General features: G+C 39.0%; 2 protein-coding genes across 4 annotated transcripts in view; one reads left to right on the forward strand and one right to left on the reverse strand.

Moving 5' to 3' along the window:
- EEPD1 (endonuclease/exonuclease/phosphatase family domain containing 1) overlaps positions 1–20715 on the forward strand; it is a 287236-nt gene that overhangs the window by 248429 nt on the left and 18092 nt on the right. The gene's annotated exons all lie outside the window — the stretch shown is intronic.
- Positions 14480–20715, reverse strand: part of MATCAP2 (microtubule associated tyrosine carboxypeptidase 2) — a 43498-nt gene continuing 37262 nt past the window's right edge. For both annotated transcript variants that reach the window (XM_036101063.2, XM_036101062.2), the window contains exons 6-7: positions 18693–18790; positions 14480–14641 (exon numbers count right to left, since the gene is read on the reverse strand). In XM_036101063.2, coding sequence (XP_035956956.1) covers positions 14480–14641; positions 18693–18790 — 260 coding nt within the window. The remainder of the gene's footprint in view (positions 14642–18692; positions 18791–20715) is intronic.

A 20715-nucleotide genomic window follows, 5' to 3' on the forward strand; every position in this document is an offset into this window, starting at 1 on the left:
GATCTCCATCCCTTCACTTTCAGTCTGGATGTATCTTTAGGTTCAAAATGAGTCTCTTGTAGACAGCATATGGATGGGTCCTGTCTTTTTATCCAATCTGCAACCCTGTGCCGTTTTATGGGAGCGTTTAGGCCATTCACATTGAGAGTGATTATTGAAAGATATGAATTAATTGTCATCATGTTGCCTGTGAAGACGTTGTTTTTATAGATTGTCCCTGTAAATTTCTGTTGTAGATCACTCTTGGGGTCTTTCTCCTTTTATAGAACCCCCCTTAATATTTCTTGCAGGGCCGGCTTAGTGGTCACATATTCTTTCAACTTCTGCCAGTCGTGGAAGCTCTGCATCTCTCCATCCATTCTAAATGAAAGCCTTGCCGGATAAAGTATTCTTGGCTGCATGTTCTTCTCATTTAGTACCCTGAATATGTCTTGCCAGGCCTTTCTGGCTTGCCAGGTCTCTGTGGATAGGTCTGACGTTATTCTGATGTTCCTCCCTCTGTACGTAAGGAATCTCTTCCCCCTAACTGCCCTTAAGATGGTTTCCTTGGTTCTAAGATTTTCAAGTTTTACTATTACATGCCGGGGTGTTGGCCTGTTTTCCTTGATCTTAGGAGGGGTCCTCTCTGCCTCTAGGACTCGAATGTTTGTTTCATTTCCCAGATTAGGGAAGTTCTCAGCTACGATTTGCTCAAATATATCTTCTAGCCCTCTCTCTCTCTCCACTCCCTCCAGGATTCCAATTATTCTGACATTGGAACGCCTCATGGTGTCAGTTATTTCTCTGATTCTATTTTCATGGATTCTGAGTTGTTTTTCCCTGGCCTCCTCTTTTCCCTTCTTATCTATTATACTGTCTTCCAGATCGCTTATTCTCTCTTCTGTCTCAGTTACCCTAGCTGTTAGATTATCTAGATTGGATTGGATCTCATTGATAGCATTTTTAAGTTCTGCCAATTCACCTTTTATTTCTGCCCTCAGAGACTCTATGTTGCCATTAATTGATTTCTCCATTCTAGCCATTGTCTTCACAATTGCTAGCCTGAATTCCATCTCTGACATCTTGGTTATGTCTGCATCCATTTGTAAATCTGCAGCATAAGTCATGATCTCTGAGTCTTTTCTGTTTTGGGGGCTCCTCCTCCTAGTCATTCTGTTGATGGGTGTTTGAGGGAATGTATAGAGTCAAAATTATTGACCAGAACCCAAGCAAGATGCACCTCTTTTCTTGGGACCTTAGGGTTGCTGGCCTCTTGTTTTCCCAGCCTGTCTTCTGCGGGAGGAGCCTGCCGCGCTGTTACTCAGGCAACCCTGTTTGGGCGGAGTTGCCCTGCGCCCCTGTGGCGGGGGATGGGCTCAGTGGGAATCAGTCTTTGGGGTTTTTGTTCTCTGGCGCCTTTCCCTGGCGGCTTTCTGCGTCTCTTCCGCGAGTCAGAGCAGAAGAGACCGTTTCCAACCCTCTGCCTCAGAGCAGAGAGACCGCAGTCTGTTCTTCAGTGAGCTCTCCAGGCCACACTGTCTCCGTTTCTGTCTGTGCTGCTATAAACTGCAGCGTCCTGGGTTGTGCGCCCCTCCGCAGCGCCCCCAGTCCTGCCTCCAGGTCGGGGCACGTCTCTGCCCTTTGTGCTTCTAAAACCGCCAGCCGCTCCCAGTTCGCGCACGTGGGACTCCACCGCTTGGGGTTTCCACCCCCAGGAGTTGCAGTTCACCAGCACGACCCCGGCACACCGGGTTTCCGTCTCGGAGGCTGCAGTTCGTGGCGCGTGACCGTCGCTCCGGTTTCTGTCCGGGGGGCCTGGGGGGGAGGGCTGCAGTTCGTGTGCGCGCGACCGTCGCTCCGGTATCTGTCTGGGGGGGCTGCAGTTCGCGTGCGCGTGACCCCGCCAGTCTGGTTTTCCACCCCGGGGGCTGCCCTAAAGTCCTTTCCCGACGCTACCAGTCTGCGAGTCTGTGCCCCGACCGCAGCGTGCGAGGCTGTCACTCACCGGCGGTGTAGGATCCCCCCATCCAGGCACCCTCCCGCTGCCGTTTATCCTCTAATATCTGCCCGCAGGATCACGGCTCTCCGCTTCGTACCTCAAAACCAACTGCCTGCAATATTCTGTTTGTAGAGATCCAGATCTTCTTACATCTCAGGCTGGCTTCGTGGGTGCTCAGAGTGGTCTGGTAGTTATCCAGCTCAATTCCGGGGACCAGTTGAAATAGGGTCCCCTACTCCTCCGCCATCTTTCCCCTCCCTTTTTTTTTTTTAGTACTCTCTACACCCAACGGGCTCAAACTCATGACTCCAAGATCAAGAGTCACATGCTCTTCCAACTGAGCCAGCCAGGCACCCCACCATAGTGTTTTAATTACTGCCGCTTTATAATATAACTTGAAATCTGGAATTGTGATACCTCTAGTTTTGTTTTTATTTTTCAAGATTGCTTTGGCTAGGTCTTTTGTGGTTCTGTACAAATTTTAGGATTATTTGTTCTAGTTCAGAGAAAAATGCTATTGGTACTTTGATACAAAATGCATTAAATCTGTAGGTTCCTTTTGGTAGACATTTTAACAATGTTTCTACTTCCAATCCAAGAGCATGGAATGTCTTTCCATTTCTTTGTGTTGTCTTCAGTTTTTTTCATCTGTGTTTTATAGTTTTCAGAGTACAGGTCTTTCACCTCTTTGGTTAAGTTTATTCCTATTTAAATGTTTTTGGTGCAATTGTAAATGGGATTTTTTTTTCTCTTAATTTCCCTTTCTGCTGTTTCATTATTAGTGTATAGGAATGCAACATATCTCTGTACATTGATTTTATTTCCTGTGACTTTACTCAATTCATTTATCATAGTTTTTTGTTGGAGTCTGAAGGGTTTTCTATACACAGTATCATGTTATTTGCAAATAGTGAAGTTTTACTTCTTTCTTACCAATTTGGATGCCTTTTATTTCTTTTTCTTGTCTGATTGCTGTGGCTAGATCTTCCAGTACTCTGTTGAGTAAGTGGTGAGTGGACATCGTGTCTTGTTCCTGACCTTAGGGGAAAAGCTGTCAGTTTTTCCCCATTGAGGATGATGTTAGCTGTGGGTTTTTCATATAAGGGCTTTATAATGTTGAGGTATGTTTCCTCTAGACCTATTTTGTTGAGGGATTTTATCATGAATGGATATTGTACTTTGTCAAATGCTTTTTCTGCATCTATCAAAATGATCATATGGTTTTTAATCTTTCTCTTATTGATGTGGTGTATCATGTTGATTGTTTCGGGAATATTGAACTCCCCTTGCATCCTGGGAATAAATCCGACTTGATAATGTGTATGATTTTTTACATGTATTTTTGGATTCAGTTTGCTAATTTTTTGTTGAGGATTTTTGCATCTATATTCATGAGAGATATTGGCCTATAGTTCTTTTTTGTGGTGTATCTGGTTTTCGTATCAGGATGATACTGGCCTCATAGAATGAATTTTTAAATTTTCCTTCCTCTTGTATTTTTTGGAATAGTTTGAGAAAAAAAATGGGTATTAACTCTTTAAATGTTTAGTAGAATTTGCCTGTGAAGCCATTTGCTCCTGGACTTTGTTTTTTGGGGGGAATTTTTTGATTACTGATTCAATTTCATTGCTGGTACTTGGTCTGTTCAAGTTTTCTACTTCTTCCTGCTTTAGTTTTGGCAGGTTATATATATTTTTAAGAATTTATCCCTTCTAAGTTGTCCAATTTGTTGGTATATAGGTTTTTCATAGTATTCTGTTACAATTATTTGTATTTCTGTGGTGTTAGTGGTTATTTCTCATCTTTCATTAGTAATTTTGTTTATTTGGGTCCTCTTTGTTTTTCATGAGTCTTGCTAGAGGTTTATCAATTTTGATCTTTTCAAAGAATCAGCTCCTGGTTTCATCAATCTGTTCTGTTTTTTTAGTTTCTATATCATTTATTTCTGCTCTGATATTATTTCCTTCCTTTTGCTGGGTTTGGGTTTTGTTTCTTCGTCTAGCTCCTTCAGATGTAAGGCTAGGTTGTTTGAGATTTCTCTTCCTTTTGAGGTAGGCCTGTATTTCTATAAACTTCCCTCTTAGAACCACTTTTTGCTGCATCCCAAAGATTTTGGACTGTTGTGTTTTCATTTTCATGTAATTTTTTATTTCTTCTTTGATCACTTGGTTGACCCATTCATTGGTTAATAGGATGTTATTCAACCTCCATGTGTTTATGCTCTTTCCAAATTTTTTCTTCTGGTTAATTCTAGTTTCATACCATTGTGGTCAGAAAAGATCCATGGTATGACTTTGATCTTTTTGAGTTTGCTGAGACTTGTTTTGTGGCCTAATATGTGATCTATTCTAGAGAATGTTCCATGTGCACTTGAAAAGAATGTACTCTGCTGTTTTAGGATGGAATGTTCTGAATACGTCTGTTAAATACATCTAGTCCAGTGTGTCATTCAAAGCCTTGTTGATTTTCTACTCGGATGATCTGTTCATTGATGTAAATGGGGTATTAAAAGTCCCCTACTATTATTTTATTATTATTTCTTTTATGTTTGTTTTTAATTGTTTTATGTATTTGGATGCTCCAATGTTGGGTGCATAAGTATTTACAGTTGTTATATCCTCTTGTTGGATTGTCCTCTCTCTCATTATATAGTATCCTTCTTTGTATCCTTTTTTTTTTTTTTTTTTTAAGATTTTATTTATTTATTTGACAGCGAGAGAGGGAACAGAAGCAGGAGGAGCGGGAGAGGGAGAAGCAGGTTTCCCGCTGAGCAGGGAGCCCGATGCAGGGCTTGATCCAGGACCCTGGGATCATGACGTGAGCTGAAGGCAAACCCTTAGTGACTGAGCCACCCAGGCGCCCCCCACCCCTTGTCTCTTGTTACAGTCTTTGTTTAATGTCTGTTTTGTCCAATGTAAGTATTGCTACCCCAGCTTTCTTTTTGGTATCCGTGTGTATGATAAATGTTTCTCCATTCCCTCACTTTCAATCTACAGGTGTCTTTAGATCTGAAATAAGTGTCTTGTAGACAGCATATAGATGGGTCTTATTTTTTTTTAATCCACTCTGTCACCCTATGTCTGATTGGAGCCTTTAGTCCATTTACATTCAAAATAATTATTGATAGATATGTATTTATTGCTGTTACCTGTTTTGTGATTGTTTCTATAGATTTTTCTCTAATCCTTGCTTTCTTTCATGCTTTGTTGGCTTTCTTTAGTGGTATACTTGGATTCCATTCTCTTTATTCTTTGCATATCTATTACTGTTTTTTTTATAAAAAGATTTTATTTATTTATTTGACAGAGAGAGACACAGCAAGAGAGGGAATACAAGCAGGGGGAGTGGGAGAGGGAGAAGCAGGCTTTCCGATGAGCAGGCAGCCCGACGCAGGGCTTGATCCCAGGACCCTGGGAATCATGAACTGAGCCGAAGGCAGACACTTAACGACTGAGCCACCCAGGCACCCCTCTATTACTGGTTTTTGATTTGTGGTTACCATTGGGTTTGTGTATAAGATCTTCTGCATATAGCAGTCTATATGAAGTTGATGGTTGCTAAGTTTAAACCCATTCTTTACTCCTCTCCCCCCCCCACCCCACATTTTAGGTATATGGTGTCATATTTTACATCCTTTTATTTTATGGATCCCTTGACTGATTTTCTTTTATAGAAATATTTATTTTTACTGTTTCTGTGTTTTTTACTTTTCATACTCTATAGTCTTCCTTTGCACTCAAAAACTCCCCTTTACTGGTGTAGTGGTCATGAACTCCTTTAGTTTTTGCTTGTCTGAGAAACTCTTTATCTCTGTTTCTATTCTGAATGATAGTCTTGCTGGGTAGAGTATTCTTGGCTGCAGATTTTTTCCCTTTCAGCACTTTGAATGTATCATGCCACCCGCTTCTGGCCTGCAAAGTTGCTGCTGAAAAATCAGCTGATAGTCTTATCAGGGTTCCCTTGTATGTAACTCTCTTCTCTTACTGCTTTAAAATTTTTTTTTTTCTTTATCACTACTTTTTGCCATTTTAAATACTATGTGTTTTGGTGTGGACCTCCTTGGGTTGAATTTTTGGGGAAATACCTTGCCTTCGGGATCTGGATATTTGTTTCCTTCCCCCAGATTTTGGAAGTTTTCAGCTATTATTTCTTCAAATAAAGTTTCTGCCCCATTATCTCTCTCTTCTTCTGAGAACACTATAATGCAGTTATTACATTTGTTGGAGTCACTAAGACTATTCTCAATTTGCATTATTTTCTTTCCTCTCCTTTGCTCTGCTTGGTTATTTTCCATTACTCTCTCTTCCAGGTCACTATTCATTCCTCTGCTTCATCTGGCCCCTATTTATTCCATCAAGTGTATTTTTAATTTCATTTACTGTGTTCTTGATCTCTGATAGGTTCTTCTTTATCTCTGTGTTAAGGGTCTCACTGATTTCCTCCACTCTTTTCTCCATTCCCCTGAGTGTTTTTATGATCATTAAGTTCTCTATCAGGCATATTATATCTCTTTTGCTTTGGTCTCTTGCTGTGGTTTTGTTCTATTCTTCCATTTGGGAGATGTTTCTTGGTCTCCCCATTTTGTCTGACTTTGTATGTGTTAGAAAAGTCAGCTACTTCTCTTGCTCTTAATGATAATAGCCTTATGAAGGAGAGGTCCTGTAGTACCGTGCAGTGTAGTGTCCTATTCCCCAGGGCCTGGCACTTGAGGGAGTGTCACCTATGTGTGTTGCATGTGCTTTGCTGTTGAGTCTTGGCCTCTTTTTCCTTCTTCCAGTTGTCTGCAGAGGCTGTCTTTGCCTTTTGTGGGCAGTGTTTGGTCACCAGAAGGGGTGGGGCACATTTTAACATTTAACATTTTAATGTGGTGCGATCATCTTGTAAAATGAGACCTGTTCCCACCACTACGAGAACTGAGGTTCCACAAGACACGCAGGTCTGGAGATGTAGTGTTGGCAGAGTTTGTGCAGTTCTTCTGGAGGACCTACAGTGCAGGAACTCAGGCAAGCTAGACTAGGAAGGGCAGATCTGCTGAAGCAGGGGTGGTGGGGCTTGGTGTAAGCAAATTAGCTAATGAGTGGCAGCACTGTACTGGTTCCTGCAGGTGCCCATTGTTTATATGGGGGTGGGGGAGGTTGGGGGGGGGTGTAGGAGGCAAATGACACCTGCTAGCTCCTCTGTCCCTGGAGGAGTTTCCCTGTGATCTGTTTGTCCAGCCATGCTCTGAGATGAGCAAATCACTCTCCCTTCTGTCTGCCCCCAGCATGTTTCAAACTACTGGTTCTATATTGTATCTGCATGAGCTGTTTGTTGAGCTAAGGGCAGGGACTCAGCTTCCTGATACCCTCAAGGCTCTCCCAGAGTTGAACCCAAAGATTTTTAAAATTCCAGGCTTTAAGTCACTGGTTTTAAGAACTCCTGAAATTTGGCCCCTCTCACTTTTTTTCTCTCTTAATGTTATGTTAGTCACCGTACAGTACACATTAGTTGATGTAGTGTTCCATGATTCATTGTTTATGTGTAACACCCAGTGCTCCATGTAATACGTGCCCTCCTTAATACCCATCACCTGGCTAACCCATCCCCCCACCCCCCTCCCCTCTGAAACCCTCAGTTTGTTTCCCAGAGTCCATAGTCTCTCATGATTTGTCTCCCCCTGATTCCCCCCCCTTCATTTTTCCCTTTCTTCTCCTAATGTCCTCCATGCTATTCCTTATGTTCCACATATAAGTGAAACCATATAATTGTCTTTTTCTGCTTGACTTATTTCACTTAGCATAATCCCCTCCAGTTCCTTCCATGTCAATGCAAATGGTGGGTATTCATCCTTTCTGATGGCTGAGTAATATTCCATTGTATATATGCACCACATCATCTTTATCCATTTGTCTGTTGAAGGACATCTTGGTTAGAATGGCAAAAATTAACAAGGCAGGAAAAAAATGTTGGAGAGCATGTGGAGAAGGGGGAACCCTCTTACACTGTTGGTGGGAATGCAAGTTGGTACAGCCACTTTGGAAAGCAGTGTGGAGGTTCCTCAAAAAGTTAAAAACAGAGCTACCCTATGACCCAGGAATTGCACTACTGGCTATTTACCCCAAAGATACAGATGTAGTGAAAAGAAGGGGCACATGTACCCCAGTGTTCATAGCAGCAATGTCCACAATAGCCAAACTGTGAAAGGCCCCTCTTACTTTTTTTTTTTTTAAAGATTTTATTTATTTGCGAGAGAGAGAATGAGGGACAGAGAGCACGAGAGGGAGGAGGGTCAGAGGGAGAAGCAGACTCCCCGCTGAGGAGCCCGATGCGGGACTCGATCCCAGGACTCCAGGATCATGACCTGAGCCGAAGGCAGTCGCCTAACTGACTGAGCCACCCAGGCGCCCAGGCCCCTCTTACTTTCAAAGGCAGATATTATGGAGATTCATCCTCCCCATTCGTGGGCTCCCCAGTGTGAAAGTCTGTTCTCTGCCCTTCTCTGTGTCACTAGCTCCCTCCCCACAGTGGATGGCCATTGTCTGTTTCATTCCCAGACTGCATTGTTGCCCTTCCTACCTTCTTTGATGTGGCCCTTTCCTAGCCTTTAGTTGTGGAGTTTGTTCTGCCAGTCTTTGGGCCATTTTCTGGGTTATTCACACTGATATGAATGCTATCTAGTTGTTGTATTAGGTGGTTGTATCCATGGGACAAGGTGAGCTTAGGGTCCTCCTATTCAGCCATCTTCTTGGCTGACGCTCAGCAGTTTTTTTTTTCTTTCAGCACTTGAATATATCATCCCACTCTCTCCTGGCCTGTAACGTTTCTTCTGAGAAATCTGACAACAGTATGGGGTTCTCATTTTAAGTTACAAGCTTCTCCGCTCTTGCTGCTTTTAAGATTCTTTGATTTTTGGTAGTTTTATTGTGTCTTGGAGAAGGTTTCTGAGATTGTTTGGTAACCTATGAACTTCATGAATATGGATATCCAAATTTCTCCTCAGGTTTGGGAAGTTTTTAGCCTTTTTTTGTGTGTTAGCCTTATTCTTTAAAAAAATAAGCTTTCTTCTCGCTTCTCCCTCTCTCCTTCTGCAAGTCCAATAGTTTGCAAATTATTTCTTTTGATGGTATCCTATAGATCATGTAGGCTTTCATCACTCTTTTTCATTCTTTTTTTCTTTGTTCTCCCATCACTGGATAATTTCAAAATTCCCATCTTCTTAGATTTTTTTTCCCCAGCTTGATCCTTTGATGTTGGTGCTATTGTATTTTTCATTTCATTCATTGTATTCTTCTATTCCAGAGTATGCTTTGTCCTTTTTATATCATCGTTAAACTGCTCATTTTGTTCATGTGTGCATTCTTGTACCTCACTTGTACCTTTAAGCTTCCTTAAAACAGGTATTTTGAATTCCTTATCAGGTAAACAGATCTCCATGTCTTTGGGTTCGGTTACTAGATTAGCATCATTTTTTGGTGGGGTCATGTTTCCTTGATTTCTCATGTTCCTTAGAGTGTTGCATTGTCTTTGTATTTGAATTAGCAGTCACCTCCTATCTTTACTATTTTCAGGAAATACCTTTGGGTGTGTGCCTGGGTGGCTTAGTTAAGCATCAGACTCTTGATTTCAGCTCAGGTCATGATCTTAGAGTCCTGGGATTGAGCCCCATGTGGGCTCCGTGTTTTGCGGGGAGTCTGCTTAAGAATTCTCTTGCTCTCTTCCTCTCCCCTCCCCCCCACTCACGTGTGCTCTCTAAAAATGAATACATGAAAATCTTAAAAAAAAAAAATACCTTCAGTCAGCTCTGGTAGAGAATCTGTGACTTTCTATGGATATGCCTGCTCCATGCTTCTTGCTACCTCTTGTGGCAGAATTCTTAAGCTTGTATGCCTTCTCAATTTTGCAACGGACAAGGTTTAGTGCTGACAGTCTTCCTTTTGCTTTCCCAAGGGTAGGGCTAAAGCTCAAGTTTGTGGCCTCTCTGGCTTATGAATTTGGGCTGGCTTTTTGCACATGCTCACTAGCCCTCTGCCAAAATATGCTCTCAACCCTGTTGGGAGTGCACACAGAGAGCCAGCCACAGGGGTGGGGGGGTGGGGTGGTGGTGTGTGTGTGTGTTAGCTACATGAAGCATTGGGGGGTTCCCACAGACTACTCAGGGAGATCCATGGATAAGGTATCCTTAGCAGCTCATGAGCCAGCTTAATGGAGGCTGTGAAGTAGTTAGTTAGGAGATTCTATGTCCTTTTAATGACCTCCAAAAGTCTTATCTCCTACTCTCCCAGCTTCTTTCCACCCCCTAGTCACATAGCTCATTGTTCAGTACTCTGGATGGGACCACAGTGAAATGGGCCTCTTAGGCAGCATCCTGCACAGCTGGGGAAGCTGGGCACTCACTCACTCTCACTTTCTCCCCCCCCCCCCATAGCCCCTCCCAGGAGAAACCACAGGCTGAGACCTCTCTTGGCCTTGAGTTGTTCCACCTTGAGGGAGGAGTGATAAGTCTAAACTATTCCTCTTTAATGCATCTAAACATATTTTTTTGCTCCAGTGGTATGCTAAAACTTTTCTGCTGGAAACTTGGACTTATACAAGGTCTCTCTTGTCCACGGGTGACCGCTTAAGATTTAGTGTTTTCTAGGGGTTTGCAGACCGCTGCTGAGAAGGGCCGAAGCTTGTTCACAGGCTACTGCTGGGTCCAAGCCAGGACCTAGGTCTGTATGTTTACAGAATGCAAGGGTGGGCAAAATTGCTCCTGGGTTGCTTGGTATATGCTGCTGGATCCCAAAGTCCCACAAAGGCATTTCTGTCCATGGATCGATGCCAAATTATTGGTGGGAGGTTGGAGAGGGGGCACAAATGAGGGACATCTTGTTCAGCCATGTTCCTGACATCACTTCTTTAGTAAGGCTAACTGAGTGGCTGGGAAGAGGAAATGTTCAGTCATCTCTTCTCAGTGGTCAAATTTCTGCCCTCTTTGCTTTGTCCTTTCTCTAGGTGCAATTCCTTTCAGTTATGAAGGCTAAAAGTTCAAGATAAAGGTATTTGCATGTTTGATCTCTCCTGAGGGCCATAGGGAAGGGTCTATTCCAGGCATCTCTCTTTGGCTTGTAGATGGCCATCCTCTTGCTTCCTCTTCATATGGTCCTCCCTCTCTCTTCTCAAAATTCTATGTATTCTTAAAGCTATTCCATAGCTTGCTGACAAACAGTGGTATTTCATATTCCAGCAATAGTTTCAAGACATAATTCCTTTAGCTACTGGAATCAGAGTGAACAAAAATGGATGAAATCAAAGCGAGATGACAAGGTCTCACAAGTAAAGGTTTAAATTCAAAGACCAAGACTAATAAGGGTAAAGCACTGGCTCCTTTGGGCACCTGCTGGAGGTCTCAAGGGATTGCCTCCAGGCCCTTGACCCAAGCAGCTGTACATCTGGTCTACTCCTGGGCTAAAGCTGCTCAGATTCCAAACACAAGCCTTGCAAAGAGTGGTAAACAAAATATTGTGGACACTAACCACTTTGCAAGTGATCTTTCTCTCTGTGATTCAAACACACAAGCAGGCCCATTTATTACAGTTTATGATCTTTTGGTAGCACTTTTTGTGTATGCGACTGGCCATGCTATAATGTGATTCTGTGCCACTCTTCCTCACTGGACTGTGAACAGTTCTGTCTTCCTCAGCAGAGGACTCAGCACAGATCCTACTCCTCAGGACGTTCTGCACAGAAGTTTACTCAATGAATAGGGCAGTAAATTAAGACAAAATTATCCCTCCTTTTCCCTTCTCCCTACACTCATTAGAGTATAAGCTGAACTAATCAGGGGAAAGGTGGAGTGTGGTAAATATAGTATTTCCTTATAAATAAGGATATTAGAAGACAAACATGATCAATAACTACCTTTCAATAAGTACCACACAATAAAAATGCAGAAATACCACAATAAAAATATAATTAAGTTTTCAAAGAACAGAAGTTTGCATGCATACATATTCACATACTTCATTTGAGAACCTCAGTGCTACTTCTTTCTACTATAGCTAAACATAAAATGCCCAGATATACACAAAACAAACAATACAAATTTTAAACATTTTTACAAAGGTGAAAATATAAAGAAATGAAGACTATGGATTTATGTCTACAAACAATTTACTTTGAATCCCATCTGATGTGAAAACCTAACAGTTTATCAGACTTTGTATTTGATACAACTATATGTTAGAATTACAGTGGACAAAATTGATGAAATCCTAATCCTCAATAGCCTATACCAAGTAACTATTAAAATTAATGCAACCTTCAACTATTCTAAGTACTGTTCCTATAATTTTCTATTTATTAAAACTTCAATTTTAAGGGAACAAAACTGAACTTAATGCTCTTTCAGGAAAGAGAATAAACATTAATTAAATCTTCAATCCCAACTTTTAAAGCTTAGAGCTCTTTAAGTATTCTGCTAATCTGAAACTATTTTTGGTTCATTGCTAACTTTTAAAATATCTTAAGACAATCAATGTGATTTGTCATTTTTTTTTTTTTGTCTGGATAACACTGTTTTCTTTTTGTCTTTATACCAAAGCAGTAAGGCAAGAAAGTGTTTCCTTTTCCAAATCAGATAGAGAATATCCATTTTAAAATTCAGGGACTAGAATCATTGTAAATAATCCTACCAACAGGATATTAAGGCTGCTGTGATTTTCCTTTACATTTAAACCATAACATAAGATTAACAGTGTTATTGCCTACAAATGTTGAATTTATAAGCATTTGGGCTTAAATCACAGGACATAAATATGGTCATTTCTGTCTATACTTCAATTCCAGTTAACAAAACACTGTTTTTCACAATCATCTTGGATAAGTTTGAAGATGAAGTTAGAAAATGCTACACCAAAGCTGAAACTGGATGACTCTGCTACAAGGAAATATGCTTGAGGGGTCAAGAGTGGTTTTCCAGTATCTGGTTAGTGTTGGCACAATGTGCCCCAACCCTGCACAGAATCTACAGGCCACACTCCGGCCATCATGACACATGTGTGCGTGCCTTCAATGCTCGGAAGGGCCTGGCCTGCTACTTACCAAAGGTGAGATGTGTGGCTTTGCAAGAACCACCAGGTGCCAGTTAGAATATATCCTATTTGCTGCAACATACTTCTTTGAGGCAAGCCCTTCTAGATATGTGAATGAGAAAAATCACATAACCTAGCCTGCGTAAGATTTCCTAAAATCATTTCCTAGCATGAATGTGAACCAGACTTTGCTGTATGCATCTACCAGTGTTAGCACCATATTTAGCCTGAACTGAGGTAAAGATAAACACTCAGATAGCTTTGGGTAAAAATTACAGTAGCAATTTTGAATGGGGTGCTTACAGCAGTGTTCTTCCTGATCATTAAAATAAGTTGTTTGAAGAACCATTTGATCCCAAGTATATATATCCAATATATATCGAAATTGATAATACAAAGCTAGGTGTATAAGCTTTTAACAGAGAAAATGCAGCAAAACAGAATTCTCATTTTTGAAATTCAAACTATGTCATTATTGGGTTGATGAAGTCAAAAGATTTCGATAAAATATACTGAGCCAACATGACAAGGCCAGTTTATCAAATAGCAACGTCTAGGAATTCCATTCTTCAGAGCATGGTCAAGTTTATGGTAGACACTACCTAGTCAATATCCGGTGCCTCCAGGAACTACATTAATCTATTTGTATCTTGCTAGTCGCTCCATTTAATAAAAAGGGGAGTAGCTTCTCTCTTCCCCAACTATTTTAATCTATGTAGACAAACCTTTCTGGAACTTTTACTTATCATTTATATAAAGGAATGGGGAGGGAAAGACCCTAAAACTTAAAATCTTGAAGGTATATAATATGTTTCAGCAAATAAAGTTTAGTTGAGAAATAACTGGACAAAATGAGGTAATTCTCTAGTTCCTGTAAACTGATAAGGTGAAACAATGTGGAAGATAAAGAACTAATGAAAACTTTTCAAACTACTTTTCCCCTTTTTAACATTACTTAACATATAAGAGAAATAAGAAACCTTAGATACAGCTAGCTTTGGGGAGCATAACAAAACTAATTTTTCAAAGGAGAACTATAATTACTTATCAAATAAAATATAATCTTGGGAGTCTGAATTCCAGTGTTGTCCTATCTCTATAGTCAGGGCTAGTCTTGGTGCTCAGGCAGAAGCACTAAGGAGCAGTGCTTACTGCCCACACAGCCTATCACTCAATTTGACCAAGATTCTTCAAAAACACTCACCGGTAGTATTTTCAATGGACGCTGTTGAGATTCAGATAAAAATAGGAGGAACTTTCCCCTGCAGCCTATAGAAACGTTTAAGGTTTGTACTTAACCTTTTTAAAAAATTCAGTTGAATACTGCAGATCATTCTTCAGAAAACTCATGTAAACAGTCATTTTTCTTTTATAAATATGCCGGTGCTAACTGCACCTACCTGGGAATATACATAGAGGTATAGCTTAGCTACATCTGCCAGAATGCGGACTAATAGATAAGATCTTTCAGTTCCCTGTCGGTCAGTTCATTCACTTCCATAATTTTCTCTAAATGTTCCATGTATCGGCCATGGTCCTGCAGGAAATGAGGGACCCTCATGTTTTCAGTAACTGCCAATCCTTTCAAGCGATCCACATCTTCATAAGAGACCTGAAAAAAGGAAGGTGGGTTAATTTTTAAATGTAAGTAATTTCTTCCCTAAGTCTTAAGAGAAACATTACTTCAATACCTGCAAAATAACAAAAATCAATGGCTTCCTTTCCCTTACTGTATTAAATACGAATGTATTGGGGCACCTGGGTGGCACATTAGGTTAAGTGTTCGACTCCTGATTTCAGCTCAGGTCATGATCTCAGGGTTGTGAGATCGAGCCCTGCATTGGGCTCACGTTCTGGGCGTGGAGCCTGCTTGAGATTCTCTCTCTCCCCCCTCCCTCTGCACCCATACTAAAAAAAAAAAAAAAAAAAAAAAAAAAGTATTGCTCTGCCTGCTCATACCATGACCATAAAAAAAAAATCAGGTCACTATTTAACATTCTATCTTGGACCTATACTGTTTGTCTAGAATTTACATAACTAAACTTAATACATGTGTGTGAGAGACTAAAACCTAAACATATGTCCTGACTAAATCTAAATGAAAGAACCCAGGAAACAGCTAGAATATAAATACTGTATCACTGAATTGGGAAAATCAGCACGATTATAGACTGAATTCCTATTTCTATTTAATTTCAGAAATAAAATTGTTTTATGTTAAATTCTCTTTGTAAACAAGTATCCTATAAAATTTTTTTACTTATGTAAGAAGTATTTTTTTTACTTTTATATTTTTATTTTTTTTATTAGGTAAGAAGCCAATCTCTTGTAAGTATTTATATTGAGTTTATGGATGAAACTCTTTAAGTTCTAAAAATTAAGATTCAGTAGAAAGGCTTTAAATAAAGAAATCATGTTCATTTATATTTTAATAAGTTTTAATTTTTATTTTATCTATTAGCACACACAAGCAGAGGGAGAAGCAGACTCCCCGCTGAGCAGGGAGCCTGACATGGGGCTTGATCCCAGGACCCCAACACCATGACCTGAGCCAAAGGCAGACACTTAACTGAATGAGCTACCCAGATGCCCCTTAGGTTTTAATTTTTAAGTTATTATTGAAATTATTTTGAGTATTTCTACCACTAAGTAATGAAAATAGGTTTGTTGTTGATACTGGTGTGGTTTAATTTTTTCTTCTTCCTTCCTTGACTGACAAGACCGATCCATAAATATGTCCAAGAGATAAACTGTATAGGTTTCCTTTTAGGTTTTTGGTGTTTAATCCATTTTTAGTTTATTTTTGTGTATGGTGTAAGAGGGTGGTCCAGTTTCATTCTTTTGCATGCAGCTGTCCAGTTTTCCCAGCACCATTTATTGAGGAAGTGTCTTTTTTCCACTGTGTACTCTGCTTCTGTCATAAATTAAATGATCTAGGTTATCCTGTTCCATTGTTCTATGTACCTATTTCTGTATCAATTCCATACTGTTTCAATTACTATAGCTCTGTAGTATATCTTGAAATCTGGGATTATTATACTGCTAGCTTAGTTCTTCTTTATTAAGATGGCTTTGCTATTCGACGTTGTTTGTGGTTTCATACAAATTTCAGGATTGATTATTCTAGTTCTGTGAAAAATGCTACTGGTATTTTGATTGGTATTGCACTGAATCTGTAGATTGCTTTGGGTAGTATGGACATTTTAACAAAATTAATTCTTCCAATCCAAGAGCACAGTGTTATCTTCCCACTTGTTAGTGTCATCTTCAATTTCTTTCATCAGTGTCTTCTAGTTTTCAGAATATAGGTCTTTCACCTCCTTGGTTAATTTATTTCTAGGTATTTTATGCTTTTAGTATGATAAGTGGGATTGTTAATTTCTTTTTCTGCTTTGTTATTATTGTATAGAAATGCAATAGATTTTTGTATCCTGTAACTTTACTGAATTCATTTATTCTAATAGTTTTTTGGTGGAGTCCTTAGGGTTTTCTATATATAGTATCATGTCATCTGATGGTTTTACTTCTTACTAATGTGGATGCCTTTTATGTCTTTTTCTTGTCTGACAGCTAGGACTTCTAGTACTATGTTGAGAAAAAAAAAGGTAAGAATGGACATCCTGGTCTTATTCCTGATCTTAGAGGAGTTTTGAAAAGCTTTCAGTTTTTTCATTGTTGGCTCTTGGGTTTTAATTTATGGCCTTTATTATGTTGAGGTATGTTCCCTCTAAACCTTTGTCAAGGGTTTTTATCACTAATGGATGTTGTACTCTGTCAAATGTTTTTTTCCTCATCTATTGAAATGATGTGGTTTTTAATTCTTTGTTATTGATGTGATGTATCATGACTGATTTGCAAATACTGACCTGTAGTTTTTTTTGTAGTGACTTTGGTTTTAGTATCAGGATAATGCTGGCCTTGCAGAATGAATTTGGAAATTTTCCTTCCTCTTCTATGTTTTTGGAAGAGTTTGAGAATTATATTTACTCTTTGTTGGTAGAATTTAGAATTCATCCATGGAGCCATGTGGTCCTAGCTGTTGGGAGTTTTGTTTGTTGGGAGTTTTGTTTGTTGGGAATTCATTTATTACTGATGTAGTTTCATTACTAGTAATCAGTCTGTTCAAATTCTCTACTTCTTCCTGATTCAGTTTTAGAGGATTGTATGTTTCTATTTTTGTGGTATCAGTTATTTCTCCTCTTTCGTATCCGATTTGAGTCCTCTCTTCTTAATGAGTCTGGCTAAAGGTTTATCAATTTTGTTTATCTTTCAAAAAACCAGATCCTGGTTTCATTGATCTTTTCTACTAGCTTTGTTCTTTTCTAGTTCCTCAAGGTAGGCCTGTATCACTATAAACATCCTTCTTAGAACTGCTTTTGCTGTGTCCCCAAAGTTTTAGACCACTGTGTTTTCATATTCATTTGTTTTCATGTATTTTTTTGATTTCCTCTTTGATTTCTTTGTATACCCACTGTTTCTTAAACCATTCTGAGTTTATTATAGGAAAGAATGAGTAAACATAAAACACAGTTCTCATTTAAGGAGAAAGGAGATACACATATGGAAAGGGAGGTGTAAAAGAAACTTGCAGTGTCTGATTTGAATTAGAATCCCCTTATGATTTAAAACAAATACATGATTTGCTCACTGGGAAAACCTAGAAGCATCAATATTCCAGGAGTAATGAGCACACCTAGTACTCACTGTTTTCTAAATACCATTTTCACTAAAAGGAATCAAGTCTTCCTTGGAGAAATAGCTCATCTGAGATTTGGATAGAAAAAGTGTAAGATGGACCCAGAACATTTTACTTTGCCAGAAAACAGGAGCAGCCACTGGAAGGGTTGAATAAAAAAACACTTAAGTCCATAATAATAATGCAAAAAAGGAGTGAAATGTAACAGAATTTGAAGATCTCTATTTTGCTGACTGATATGGGCAAAGATCATCAAAGGATGTTAAAACCATTCCTTGGAAGGTTAAGGAACAGTACATTCTCAGGTATTACCCCACAGATTATTTAATATAAAAAAGGTACCTTTACAAGGGAGAGAGCTGGCAGTAACTAACTTTCCCAAGTGATCAAATACAGCATCACTGATAATGGAACAAAATCACATATGTGCTTTTTAAGGTGATGAAATATACAAGTCACTTATGTAGTATTCTTGGTAAAAATGTTTAACCCAAACCTAATCACAAGAAAACAATAGGATAATACAGATTGTAGGAATTCTCAAGAAAAATGTCAGGAAAAATAAAGACTTGGGGGGGCAGGGAACAAAGTGGACTTCTATAGATTAAGAGAGATTAAATATTATAACCAAATGCAAGGCATAAATCCTTATCGAATCAGTGATTTCTTAAGAAAATCACAGGGTCATGTCAGATTAAAGGGGTAAGTGTTATACTTGCAGCTTATTTAAAATGCTTTAGAGAAAGCGGTATATAAAATAAAACCATGTAATACATTGCCAAATTTCCTATTCCCTTCAGAGAAATTTTGGAGTTTGGCTTTGTGACACCATTATTTCTTCCTCCAGGAAACTTCAAACACATAGTCTAAAAACAATTTGAATCTGAATCTTATTTAATCATTAAATCAAGCCTGAGGAAATGATGACCTGGTGTGTTATAGACTACATGCCACTGGTTTCACTCACCTTCCCCAGGGCGGTCAGAAGATGAAAGTCAATGGTTTCTCTGTATCGGAGGATTTGTAGAATACCATCCAAGTATACCTGGTCTTTACTGAAGCACCCTGGAGGAAGACAATAGCTTTTATTTTCTAAGTAATTAGATACTAACACAGTCCCCTTACTGTAGGCATCAGTCCTGAATAAAAATAAAAATGGCAAATTAGAATTAACTATCTTCATAACATAAAATGCAAGGTCTTGGGTAACACCAGGATAATGTGCAGACTGGTAGCTTCCCTTTAAGAATTTCTTCTCCCCAGATCCCCCTTCCCCATAGTTAAAACAGCATTTTTTCTAATCATAAAAAAACACTGATGATTTAAAATAGAGGATATGTCATCCACACTCCCACCATTTGATCATAACCTTAACTCCCATGTGTATGGAGGCACTTGGGGCAGCAGAGAGGACAGCTATTGAGCAGTAAGTCTCACAGGGGGCAAGGTGGAGACATGGGATTTCAGAAACTCCTGGTTTTTAAAAATACTACCCGTTACCCCATTAAAAACAGCTATAGGTGATGTTGATACTCTGCCTCCATATGAAAACAAGAATTAAAACTGGATTTTAATATGGAGGTTTAAAAATAGAAGAAAATATGAAAACATGAAAAGGAATAGTGCATGAGATCTGAGCCTAGTTAGTGTTCCACTTACAAAGACAACTTTTTTCCCATCATAAGTTGTGTAAATTGACTAAAATTCTATCATATTAAGTCATACATTAAGAAATTAATTTTTTTAGGTATGCTAATAGCATGGGAATTATGGAAAAAAGGTGGTACACTTTTTCAACTAGGCTCAGATCTCATGAGCTGTTCCTACTTTTTAGGACGAATAAATCAGATACATATTGAAGTACTTATAGGTAAAAGAACATGATGTTTGGAAATGATTTAAAATACTATAGGAAAACAGGAACTTAGAAGAATAGATGACCCACTGCTAGGAAATGTTGATAATTACTAAGATTAAGTGATGTTTAATGAGGGCACATCCGATTAATCACTTCTTTTGAAATTTTTCAAATTTCAAATTTTTAGTAATAAACAGTTTTCTTAAAGTTATAGGGGGAGGCCTGTTTCTCCCTCTCCCACTCCCCCTGCTTGTGTTCTGGCTCTCACTATCTCTGTCAAATAAATAAAATCTTAAAAAAAAAAAAAAAGTTATATGGGGGCACCTGGGTGGCTAAGTTGGTTGAACATCTGGCTTTTAATTGTGGTTCAGGTCATGACACCACATACCTAAAATGTGGTAGGGAGAGGAGTACAAATTTAATGCTTTATGTATGGGTTTAAACTTAAGAAGATCATCAACTTAATATAGAGACTCCACTAAAAGTCTCCTAGAACTGATTAATGAATTCAGTAAGGTTGTAGGATACAAAATCAATATACAAAAATCCACTGCATTTCTATACACAAATAATGAAGCAGCAGAAAGAGAAAATAAGAAAATCCCATTTACAATTGTACCAAAAATAATAAAATATCTAGGAATAAACTTAACCAAAGGGGTGAAAGACCTGTACTCTAGAAACTATAAAACACTGATGAAAGAAACTGAAGATGACACAGATATTCCATGTTCATGGATTTGCAGAACAAATATTGTTAAAATGTCCATACTACCCAGCAATCTCCAGATTTAATGCAATCCCTATCAAAATACCAATAGCATTTTTCATAGAACAAGAACAAATAATCTTAAAATTTGTATGGACTCACAAAAGACCCCAAATAGCCAAAATAATCTGGAAAAAGAATAAAACTGGAGGTTATCATAATACCAGATTTCCAGATATATTACCAAGCTCTAGTAATCAAAACAGTATGGTACTGGTAGAAAAACAGACACACAGATCAATGGAACAGAATAGAGAGCCCAGAAATAAACCCATGATTATATGGTCAATTAATCTTTGACAAAGGAAGCAAGAATATGCAATGAGAAAAAGTCTCTCTAACAAATGACACTGGGAAAACTGG

This window comes from Halichoerus grypus, chromosome 12 (genome assembly GCF_964656455.1).
Source record: "Halichoerus grypus chromosome 12, mHalGry1.hap1.1, whole genome shotgun sequence".
Classification (NCBI taxonomy): domain Eukaryota; kingdom Metazoa; phylum Chordata; class Mammalia; order Carnivora; family Phocidae; genus Halichoerus; species Halichoerus grypus.